Here is a 12,508-nt window from a genome sequence, read left to right as displayed (position 1 = left end):
TACTCATGAGGCTATGTACCGGGAGATAACGACAGAGGATTTCGGGTTGCAAAGATCAGCACAGGATGAGGGGGAGATTACAGATTATTGCAGGCATTTTCTCACACTCGAGAGTGCACATGGGTTGGTCATATACAATGGCCTATCGAGATGGCAGGGATCAGATGCTCTCACATGCTAGAACTCTATAGGGAGAGCGAGCATAGTGGACTACTTGATGGGATCTCCTTCATTGATACCTGATGTGCGGGATTTCACGATTTCCAGTCGGCCCATTGGCATAGTAGTCGATCATGCATACTTGAGTTTCACACTAGTAGGTAGATCCCTGAGAGATTGGCCAACCACTCATCTACCTAGGTACCCGAGATATCAATTTACACGTGAGATAGCTGGGGTTTACCGAGATGCAATATCTGATGGCTTGTTTGCTTTAGACCCGCATAGCCCTCTGGACGAGATTAAGAGAGGATTGGCAAGTGTACTACATGCATCCGCCTCATATGGGTTCCCATGCACTAGGATCCCTTCCACCCCTCCCCGCAACACTGCCCCACAGAGCAGTTGGTATGATGATGAGTGTCATGAGACACGGGCACAGTTACAACGTGAGATTGCCATTGGGACTCACACACAGGATGATCTTTTGACGCCTTGTGCGGAGGAAGAAACGAGCCTACCTGGCTAAGTTAGAGGAGGAGATCTACCAACTCTTCCTCGGGAAGGACAGCAAGAGGGCATCGAAGATGTTTCACGAGAGACAGCCTAGTACTCCAATTATTGCACCTGAGGCATGGCATGCTTATGCTAGAGAGCTATATGATGCACCAAGACAGCCCCCCACCCCCCCTCCACTAGGAGGGGCACCTTTCTTACTATGCGGATGGTGCTAGATGCGATAGACAGGTTACAAAATGCAAAGGCACAAGATCATGATGGGCTAGTTGGAGAGCACTTCTCATATGCGTGCGATACTTTGGCTCCGCTGATTGTACATGTGTTTAATCGTGCCATTTGTGAGGGTTTCCCGGCAAGCTAGACAGAGCGTACCATTGTACCACTCTTTAAGAGTGGGGACCCCATAGTACCAGGCAACTACAGGACGATCATGATTGGTCATTACTTGGTCAAACTATATGGCTCTATATTGGAGTCAGAGCTGAGCCGCTAGGCAGAGGCATGGTCATCGAGCACAGGGACATGCCGGCTTCAAGAGAGGATTTACTACCTTGGATCAAAAACTAACACTTCGGGCACTTATTGAAGAGGGCAGGGCACATAAGAGAAGGATATACTGGTGCTTTGTGGACTTACGCAAAGCCTTTGATACCGTACCACATGCCAAGCTTATGCACAGATTGCATGACATTGAGGTACCTGAGGATATGCAGTGGGGGATATATGCTTTGTATGAGTCTGTGACAGGCAGAGTCGAAGCTCTAGGCGGACTATCCGATATGGTGACCAGCATGATAGGGGTGAAGCATCCCACGATAGGGGTGAAGCAGGGATGCCCGCTATCACCCACCCTCTTTGGATTGTACATGGATGTGGTCTCCGATTATGTAGACAGATTGGGAGGCCCAAGGGCATGCCTGGCAGGGGTGTTGATACCATCTTGTTATATGCAGATGATATTGTTCTAATCTCAGACTATTCGGAGGGATTCCAGACATTTGGATGCATTACAGGCATTCTGTGTGGATAGAGATCTGACAGTGAACCTTGGGAAAACCAAGGTTATGATGTTTAACACCACACACGCATGGGTGACAAGATCAGCGCATAAGTTCTCTTTCTGAGGGGAGCCGGTTGAGTACGTTAGGTCATTTGTCTATTTGGGAGCTACTTTCACAAGACCGCGTTTCTCCCTGAAGGAGGCAGCATCAGCTAGATTAGCTCGAGAGCATGCAGCCTTGGGGGCACTTGAGAGGCAGTGTGCACACATACAGTTTCATGAGCCACGCACCAAATTGTGGCTATTTAATACACTTGTCACACCGACCCTCCTGTACGGAGCTCCAATTTGGGGGCCCAACATACATCACAGATCTCAGAGAGGGACGGATGAGGGATGGAGGCATATGGAGAGACCACTGATTATGATGATTGCCCGCATGATTCGGAGCAAATCATCGGTACCACATGAGATTGTTCGGGCTGAGTTGGGTGCCGCACCAGTAGTGACCGAGGCCCTATTCCAGGCAGTTACCTTTTTACAGCGGCGATGGGAGCTCCCTTAGCAGAGGTACTCCTGATTGGCATTGACCTCATCCATACAGTTGGCAGAGGATGGAAATACTCATTGCTGGTATATGCTCAGATGAGATCATGGTTTGATCTACATGGTTTGCGGATAGAGGCACTCCCACCCTTTCAGTACAGCTTGGATTGTCCACTTTTGGATCTCACCCGCTTAGAGCAAAACCGCGTGATTAGGATGGATATCATCAGAGTGGACACATAGAGGACATGGACTAGTCCCCTTGAGCCCTTAGGCGCTCATTACAAGAGCCATTTTCTGCACCTCTCACCAAATAGTTTTATCAACTGCCCCGCGTACATGGATGTACACCTATCACATGGGATACATTGTGCCATTGGACAGATCCGGACCTTATCACACCAGCTACGGATTGAGACAAGGCGATATGTGCATCAAATCTCGGATGACTACATTTGTCAGCTATGCTACCAGGAGGCAGAGTCAAAGGAGCACTACATTTGCCGATGTACAGTCTATTATGAGATCCATGGGAGATGTCACTCCCCCTTCCGAGAGGGTTTTGGGCCGTTACGCAAAGTCATGGAGTTTGAGGATCATAGATGCCTGGGATTATTCCTACTTGAGCTCAGGAGACATAGAGAGACCCTCTTAGTAGAAAGGAGACCGAGCCATGATGTACCTAGACAAAGGATCCTTACAGATTTCTTCAGCACCAGCACCAGCACCAGCACCAGCACCAGCACCAGCACCAGCACCAACACCAACACCAACACCCCACACACCTCCTTATACCTCGTCCATCGGGCCATCAGGACACCATCCACACTCCTAGGGAGTCACCATTGATAGAGCAGTCGTCTTATGTCGTGCTCCTTAGCCACGCCCACCAGGATCCCGACCACAGCATCCTCACCATCGGCAGATCAGAGCCATTATTGCTTGGCATCAGGGGCATCTACCTTGCTTCTACGACCTCTCCATTCTAGACAGCCCCATGGCGGAGATATTTGATCTGAGGAGAGGGCATCACTTCAACTGATCAACATACATGGATCTACTTGATATACATTTTCCAATATTTTCTACTTAGTATCATCTAGGAGTCTTACTTACAGTTCTTATAACTGTAAGATAGTTTATTGTACTTTTCAATTTCATTTGGTTGTTCTCTTTGATGAGACACCAACTTCAGATGTACTCTCAGTTTTGGTCTCATAGGCCATCATGGCCTCTTAGTGACGTTAATATATCATTTCATTTTCTAAGAGAAGCTGTCTCACTCGAGTAGTAGATCTGAATTTTTGCCTCGCCATCGCCTATGTATCACATATTACACCCCCATTATGGTACTGGTTGGAGCTAGACAGATCTGCATTGCATTCTTGTATACCCTACGCATATAGGTTGCATACTGAGCCTCTAGCAGTAGTGCTCCATCCATCACACCCCCCCACTAGCTCAGTACTTTCAAACTTTATTTCATGTTCATTTTGTCCTTTTTTGTACATTGATTTGTCTCATAGGTCGAGTTCGGCCTCTAGTAGACGTTAATATAGCTCTCTCTCTCTCTCTCTCTCTCTCTCTCTCTCTCTCTCTCAGCCGCACAGAGCAGAACAGGGTTATCAGGAAGGACATTGTCAGTCTAGATACTCAGAGGACACGGAGTTCACCTAGGATGAAGATGGCCTTCCACAGAGATCACCTCCTATGCCTGACAGAGGATGGGTTCATCATCCGTCCACGCTACATGGACATACACCTATCCTTTGGGGTGAGATGTGCAATCAGCCAGATCCGCAGCTCGTCCCACCAGCTGAGAGTGGAGACTGCCAGATATGGGCCTACGACGGCCGCACTAGAGGACAGGATATGCCAACTCTGTCACAAAGAGCCCGAGCCAAAGGACCATTACATATGCCGATGCCCTGTATACTATGAGATTTGGGGGAGGTTCCACTGCCTCTTCCGAACTGGGTTCGGACGACTTTCCAGGATCATGGACTTCCCAGATCAGAGATGCCTGGGACTTTCTCTTCTAGAGCTCCGTAGACACAGGAAGTCCTTAGTGATCTAGATCTCACTAAGGACTCCCTGTGTCTACGGAGCTCTAGGATCCACCCATCATACCTAGACCACAGGCTAGTGTAGGAGCTCGGCCGAGAGGTGTGACACTCGACAGAGCTGAGTTATGCAGAGCTCGATGCCCTAGACCCCATGGCCCTCGCCCACGGCCACGCCACCAGAGGAAGATCCGGGCCATCATCTCCCATCATCGCAGGACCTTCTCGCGCCACCTCAGTTTTACCACCTTGAGCACCATGTCATAGCGGCCCATGAGGGATGTATTAGGGTGATATGAGAGCTCTCTGCTCATGTACCTAGATCAGATTTTAAAGTTCTAGATTTTTGTTATCTTTCTTTATTACTATTTTGTACCCAGGATGATGTACCTCATGGATATGATGTAACCTTTTGGTCTCATAGGTCATTTTGGCCGTTTGAAGACGTTAATACAACTTTCTTTCTTCTTTCTTCTTTCTCTCTTAATAATGAGAAACTCTCCCCCTCTCTCTCATTGTTGAATGCCGCACACATAGTCACTCAAACAAATTTCTCCCTCCTTTACTCTCTCATTCAGCCACACCCACTGTTTTAGGGGCATTCATCACTCGACTCTTCAAACATAGAGAGGAGCTTGAGTCACATTATGCCACACGCTGGCTTGCTAGTTTTACCCTTCATAGTAACAGAAGGTGAGTTTTTATTTTGTCTTATACTAGTTTGTTGGTCCCATGGGTCATATTTGGCCCCCAGTGGACGATAATACAATCTTCTTCTTCTTCTCACTAGATTGAGCCTATGGCTTCACATATCTCTTTCTATATTATAGAAACATTTCTCAATTCTCTAGAGTGTCAATCAAAGGATTGACAAGAAAACACTACACACAGATAATCACAAGATAAGCCCATATATCACCCATCTCCCAACTAAGATGAGCTTTTGTAGTATATAGATTAACTAGACAAGAATTCACAAGGAGAGAATTCTAGAAGGAAGAGAAGTAGCATATAATAAGGAAAGGAATACTCCCTCTTTTTCTCAACTTCTCTCACACTATTCTCCCTCTTGTTGACATACTCATAATCTATTGTGGCAAAGTCTCCCTTGACCTCCCCATGGTTAAAGAGACACTACACTTAGGTATGATAAGTAGAAAGAATAGAATAGAGAAGATCAAAAGAAGATTATTCCTCTTAATGATGCAATCCACATAGGAGTAGAGAGTTGAGCAACATAGAATACTCTCTTAATAGTATTACTTAATGAGAAGAGATTAGAGGTACATCCTCACATATACTCATGGTAATATGGACGCCAACACACAATTAGCTCCACACATAATACTCTTCACAAAGAAGGTAATGTGGGAAATCATGAGGACACTAACACACAGCTAGCTCCAACTAAACAACTTTACAATGGAAATTATTAGTGTTAAGTAACATATAACTAACTCCCATGCAAACACAACTCCTCACAAAAAGATGATAATAAGGATATTAACACGAAGTTAACTCCTCCATAAAACAAGCATCACAAAGAGCTTAATAAAGAGCTAAACCACTCCTCACATAGAGAGAACTCACAAGGAAGATGGCTCTGATACCATATTGGAATATTAGGGATTGCACTAGAGAGTGAAACCCTAATTTCCACAAGCACAAAGCTTAATCCTAACCTCAAAGATTAATGCTATTCTAATCAACATAATCAAAGAAGAGTAAGATAAACATAACTAGCACAAAGCTAGAAGTGAAGCAAGAGATTCACACATAGTGACAAGCAAAGAGATAAGCTTGGGACAAGTGTTTCCATAAAGGAAGGTCACAAAGCCCTATCAAACTTGCTTATTATTCACAAAGAAAGGTACAACTTATATAGGCTCCAAGAGCCCTCCCAATGACCTAAGCAATGATGTCAAGGGCTTGCCACCTAGCCCTTATCTAGATCCATCTAGTCTTTACTTTTCCCTTTAGTAATTGGCCACTTACACAAGAGAATAACCTTAGACTTCATGTCTATTATTCTATCCTAAGGCTCAAATAAACTAATGTTACTTTGCACACATGCACACAATGGATGCTAGATCACCTAGATTCTACCAGTATTAACCCCAAAAAAAAAAAAAACTTATCTAGTTAAAAATCTATACAATAGAATTCCCTACAACTGAATAATTTTAGAGACAGATTCAGAATAGATAAGTACCAAAAAAACACAACGGCTTACTCTTCATAGAAAGGTAGTGTTTTTGTAGCAACATCCAAAGCGAATTTTCCTTGTTCAGCTTTACCAGCCTCGCAATATACACGCACTTTGTTCCCTGGAAAACACAGAAACCTTGTCATGCTCTACACCCTTCAAGAAAAAGCTAAGAACCTTCTGTAGAACGTGACCTTACCAGATGGTGTCTCACTCTCTAAATACTCCAGCTCTCCCACAACCAGAGCCACCAAATAAGTTGACATTTTTGGAGACTCTTGAAATGACACACTCTTGGTACTTCCAACAACACTTTCTGCTTCCACAGGCATATTGGACAAGACAACCCGGTCTATGGGGACTTCCACACTCAGCTTAAATGTAGCCTGCCCCACCACACCACACCCCACCCCCCCCCCCCAAAAAAAAAAAAAAAAAACGTGTTCTTGTAAATGCTTACTGAGAACCCATCAAGAGTGAGTGGTCTTAAGCCTCCTCAAAAGCCCATTCAAAATCAAGATCCATGTTCAATCTTCCAAAAAAAAAAAACTTCTTCACTTTTATCACCAAAAACCTTTTTTGGGATAATTTGTAACAAACCTACACGGATTTATCTCAAGTACAAGCCAAAGTAACAAGGAAAAACCTTAAAAGCTGGCTCATCCCAGCAAGGAAAGCAACGCCGAGCATCAGCAGGCTCAAACTGTGTTACTGCCATGTATCTCCTCTCTCCATCCTTTACATAAGAGCTGGAACGCATACAAGATTACAATACTTTCAGCACCATTACATAGCCATTCAGCTCGGGAATTTCTTCAGCACCAATTTATGTCAGAAAAATGCATACCTTCTATACAAACCCTTCATGCTATCATTTAAATCTCCTTGAAATTCCATGCAAAGGATTGCCTCTCCTAAAGGCAAACATTCCTCAAATGCAAGCACCAATATCTCGTCTTCTTTGTCAACCTCAACTGATGTTGGCCAAAGCACCTGCCATACCATCCCTTGTCAAGTATGTGTACAGAGCGTACGAAGATACTGAGAAGCTAAAATCAAGTCTTGAAATTCAATAGATGTCATGTCAGTCTATATGGAAATCAGGTATTTAATCAGATGTAACACACCTCATTCACCCCAACTACTTTCATGTAGTTTTACTTTGGTCTACTTATAATGTATTCGCTGCTTTTAAGTTTCTCAAAAAAACATGATGGAAAAGCAGAGGGAAAGCAAAAGCAACTAGTCTTGTGGAAAGCAAAACAGATAATGAGAATGACATGGATCATTTGTTTTAGAGTAACAAAGCCAGGGTAGAAATCCCATTGGGCTGGTCGCTGTCAACAAAATGCAAGCGAATGGTAGCCCCGAGGGTCAGTGTAACATGCAAAAGCTTCGTGGTCCAATCAGTAAATTCAATGCTCAGAATTCAGCAATCTTTCATGGCGAATATAACGCACAATATTGAAGTAGATGTGTAGAAAATAAAGAGAGAGAGAGAAAGAAAGAAAGAAAGATATATTAACGTCTGCATAAGGCCAAAATTGGCCTATGAGACAAACAAGTAGTACAATGATGTTCCTCCAGTCATCAAGAGGAAAATGTGGAGTGAGAATAAAATGTACAAGTATGACAACACAACCATAGGGGACTCAATGGTGGTGTACAAACAAGAGGGTGTGGATGGAGTACTAGGGCTACTAATGCATCTCTATATGCTGAAGGGGTGATACAAGTATGATATGTTTTCTACTCCTAACTCCATCCAGTCCCTTAGTCTGGGTACAATATGTCATACATCCGATCTGAGGATGCCGTAAATGTCTGGAACATGCGTCCTGGATCAGAGCGAAAATGTGCCAATTGCTCCTGGGTGTCGAGACCAGATGGCCGCGATCTCTCTGTGGTGTAGCCGTGGTGTCTGGTAGCCGGCTAGTCTGGATCGTCGCCTAGCTCGAATCTCCTCCGCTCGCTGAGATGTCACTCCCAATGTGTGTGGCTGGACTACTCATGCCAATCTCTGGAAGAAGTCAGTCAACTGGGACTATCTTCCTCCGCTATGATGTGCGGGTGTCTGAAGTAAGATCTCCCTGCGTCTCTGTAGTGCTAGTAGTAGTCTGCCTAGCTGTCTCTGGTCCGATCTCTCCCAAATCTGTCTAAGTGATGTGGTCCCTCTAAAAACCTCAGGATAGCATGCCCTGATCTCCTGCAAAGCACCACACTGGCAAACAAAATGCTCCTCTGTCTCTACCCCCGTCTAGCATAATCTGCAAATGCGCTCTCCTCGAGGGATGCGTGCTGCTCTCCCAGTCTCGATCTCTAGTTGGTGTGATGAAACCCTTAGTCGCCCAATGGCTACTCTCGCTCCATGTGATAAGTGGACCTCCAAGTATCATGGTCGCTGGATGAAGCCGTCTGTGGAGGTGCTCAAGAAGTGCTCTCTGTAGTAGAGCATCTTTGTCGGGAGTGGCTGACTGCTGGGAGATAGCCAAGTCTCCTGTATGTGGCCCTGCCAAATGTCATGTCTCATGACTCTGTTCCTCTCTGTCTGAGAGAGGCGTCTGTGTGGTGCAGCTAGGTCATACTGTAAGGGTGGTAATCTGTCAATATCAATCCTGTGTGATGATATCCACTGTACCACCTCGGAGTACCATGACCAGGTATGTCCCTCCTCAGCAAGCTGTCTGGATGCCTCAAAAGCAGCCCGAGATACCCGATTTAGTGGGAGCTCCCGCATCCTGTGTATAAAAGATAAGGTCTGGAACATGGCCTCTACTAACATAGGTGGTACAGCAAACTCCGCTCGAAGGATATCATGTGGTACTGAAGGTTTGCTGCGGATCATCCGTGAGAGCATCAAAATCTGAGGGCGCTCTATCTGTGTCCATGAGGATGTAGCCAAACCTAGTGCCCATACTGCTACTACATACATCAATGCTAGAGTAACTAGTGTATCAAATAGCCACCCCTTAGTACGGGACTCCTGGGAGTGTGCCTGGTGACACTGGCGTTCCAAAATTGCTAGTGCTGCGTACCCTCGTGTCACTCTGTCTCTGGCTGCCTGTGCCATAGAGAATCTCCCTGATGAGCTGGTAAATGTGACCCCAAGGTATACATATGAGCCCACCACCTCTACCTGTCCCCGAGCTAGTGTAAGGATAGTCTGGCATCTGACTGCTGCTGATGTATGAAAGACCATAACCTTGCTTTTCCCAAGGTTCACTGTGAGTCCTCGCTCCGCACAGAAAGTATCCAGGGCCTGTAGATGCCTTTGTAGCCCTGTCCGAGTATCCGACACAAGAATGATATCATCAGCATATAATAGTATTGGGTCCCAAATACCCTCATGGAGGGCCCCCACCACGAATGGTGTATTTACTTTATTAGAATGATGTAAATATGAAAATAAAGACTGAATCTTGACCTGCAATGTTCACCTTGGTTGGAGCACTCATCTTGGCTGTCCTAGCCCTTGGAAAGCGACAACCCTTCGTGAATACTAAGATGAATCTAACGATTTCTTGGCTTGGATATTTATACCCCTTCAGGATGCTGGTCGGCCAGTTCTACTGGGGTCGATTGCTGATTTATCTCACGACCATCACAAACTAGCATTAAATGCTGTTTAAAGTCAGCATTTCACATTGTAATTTGGCTGTCCAGCCTGTGCATGCCCTGGCTCGGTGTCCAGGCTGCTGGGCAGCCAAACGCAATAGGTGTGGGGATTCCCCACACACAGCCGACTGGCTGGGCAGGGCCCTCGGCCCTGTTAGCTGTCTGGCCAGGGCCCCTAGGGCTGCCGACAGCCTGCCCAGCCCATGATAGGGCTGGTGGGCACAGCATGGGGCCCTCCTGGCCCCTTGGGGTGGCTATAAGCTGCCCCATGCCCACAGCAAGAGCCTTAGGCTCTGCTCTCGGGTAGCCCTATGAGCTGGCCCCTTCTCTACATGCAAACCTACATGCATCTACAGACGTTTGGCATCCAATTGCAAACCAAATACACAGATCATCTGACTTCACTCCAGAGAGAGACTCACAGTACAGACTGGCACTACTTCATGTGCATGACAATGCACACCTGACCTCGGATGCATAGAGTGGAACCCTGGCTGACTCATCCCGGACTGGGCTCACATGGGACCAATTTCCACTCCAGGTCCTGCACCTTCTTGTTCAGATATGTCTACGTGGCATCCAAGTGCGGGATGCACGTGACATTCCCTTCTGCTTAACTTAACGGAAGCTACATAGCCTCCAAATAGTCCCCGTCAATAAAGCCAGATAGTCTTCAAAGAATTCTTTGTCAAGCCATACCGCTTCGTGGGTCCCTCAGTCTTGAAACTTCGTGAGATCTTTGTCTTCGGCTTGAGCCATCCTTAAAGCGGTGCAAAAGGATCTTTTCCGGAACCATCACTTCAGCCTCATTAACTATACTGGTTCCGCTTCGTTTTTCACTTCGGAAGGGATTGGACTTGCATATGGTTTTAGCCAACTAACATGTAACACATCGTGAATAGTCCAACTCGGAGGTAGCTTCAACTTCATCGAAACCTCGTTAATCTTTCTCTAGATGGAAAAAGATCTGAAGCTCTTGAATGATGACTTTAGGCATCGCTTGCCCACCTGTTTCAGTCTTTGCTTCATGATCCGAAGATAAACCCAATCTCCTTCCAAGAACTTCACATCCCTTTGGTCTCTGTTGGCCTATGGAGTCTAGGCCTCTTGCGCATTAGCCAACCTGGGCTTTCACTGACTCCAAAATCTCTTGGCAAGACTCCGTCATTCTGTTCGCTTCACGTACTAAAGACAAGGTTCTGGTCAATAGCGACTAGAATGGTCTTCCAAACGCTGATTCATCTGGAGTCCTCCCAATAACTGAAGAAAAGGAATCATTCCAAACAGCTTGAACAAAAGGCAAATATGATTCCCACTTGCCTTACTCATCATGGACATAACACTTCAGAACATCAAAGACCAACTGGAAGTAGATTTCTGTCTGGCCATTAGTTTGTGGGTGAAATGTAGTGGAAAAAATCAATTTAGTACCAAAATTATCAATTTAGTAGATGCCTAGTGAACTTGGCATCTCGATCTGACACTGGTCCTAGGGCATCATCTACTGAAACATCTCCTGTACACTCATGTCTGCCGTCCTCCAAGAATTGCCTGGTGCACTTTGTTCCCAAGTTTATCGCTCTCTCTCTTTGTCCTGCCTCGCCATAGCAAGAAAATAAACTTCCGTTCCGGAGCACAATCTAACCATCCACTATGCATGTTAGAGACTTCCGGAAGCTTCTGTTGGGTCAGGGAGGATACCTGCAACACAACCCTAATGCACACACACCAAGATAGAAACACGAGAGAGAGAGAGAGAGAGAGAGAGAGAGAGGTTGGAAAGTGTGTACTTGATAATAATAAGATCTGCATGTACAAGTACAATATAACCTAGGACTAAGTGCCCAACACACATACGTGTGCTCACACGAGGAAAAAACCTATGTCCAATCATAGGAAAAAAATGCTCGTGAGTAGGTCTATTCACACTAGAACTTCCCGGAGGACCAGCTGGTCAACAAACCCCCCATGAAGTGAACAATGTGAACAGAAACATGGTGTAGCAAACTACCCTGGTAGCGGCTGTAAGCTCAAAGCTTTGCAGAAAGCTTCATTCTTTTCCCTCGAAAGAGACTTCATAAATCCATCTGCCTACATGGGCATGTGTAGGCACATAAGCCAAGTCAATCTCTCCTGCATGGAGCCTTTCCCTAACATAATGATAGTAAACCTCAATATGCTTTGTGCGGGCATGAAAAATTGGGTTTCGTGCAACTGCCAAAGCACTCTTACTGTCAGTATAAACGGTGGTAGGAGACTGTTGTCCAACACCAAGATCGGCTAATAGGCGTTGTAGCCAAACACATTCCACAGTAGCTGTAAATGTTGCCCTGTATTCAGCTTCACAGCTAGAAGTGGCTACTGTAGGCTACTATAGGCTGCTTCTTACTGAGCCATGAA

The 12,508-nt window shown here is 45.7% G+C and overlaps 1 protein-coding gene across 2 annotated transcripts in view; it reads right to left on the bottom strand.

Moving 5' to 3' along the window:
• APM1 (aminopeptidase M1) overlaps positions 1-12,508 on the bottom strand; it is an 80,778-nt gene that overhangs the window by 28,109 nt on the left and 40,161 nt on the right. For both annotated transcript variants that reach the window (XM_086798692.1, XM_086798691.1), the window contains 4 exons: positions 7,341-7,486; positions 7,140-7,242; positions 6,693-6,879; positions 6,521-6,614 (listed from right to left, as the gene is read on the bottom strand). In XM_086798692.1, the coding sequence (XP_086654818.1) occupies positions 6,521-6,614; positions 6,693-6,879; positions 7,140-7,242; positions 7,341-7,486 (530 nt within the window). The remainder of the gene's footprint in view (positions 1-6,520; positions 6,615-6,692; positions 6,880-7,139; positions 7,243-7,340; positions 7,487-12,508) is intronic.

Source organism: Cibotium barometz, chromosome 5, assembly GCF_041138505.1.
Source record: "Cibotium barometz isolate CiBa-2024 chromosome 5, ASM4113850v1, whole genome shotgun sequence".
Classification (NCBI taxonomy): domain Eukaryota; kingdom Viridiplantae; phylum Streptophyta; class Polypodiopsida; order Cyatheales; family Cibotiaceae; genus Cibotium; species Cibotium barometz.
Note: the sequence above shows the minus strand (reverse complement) of the source record. Positions and strands in the feature narration are given on the sequence as shown.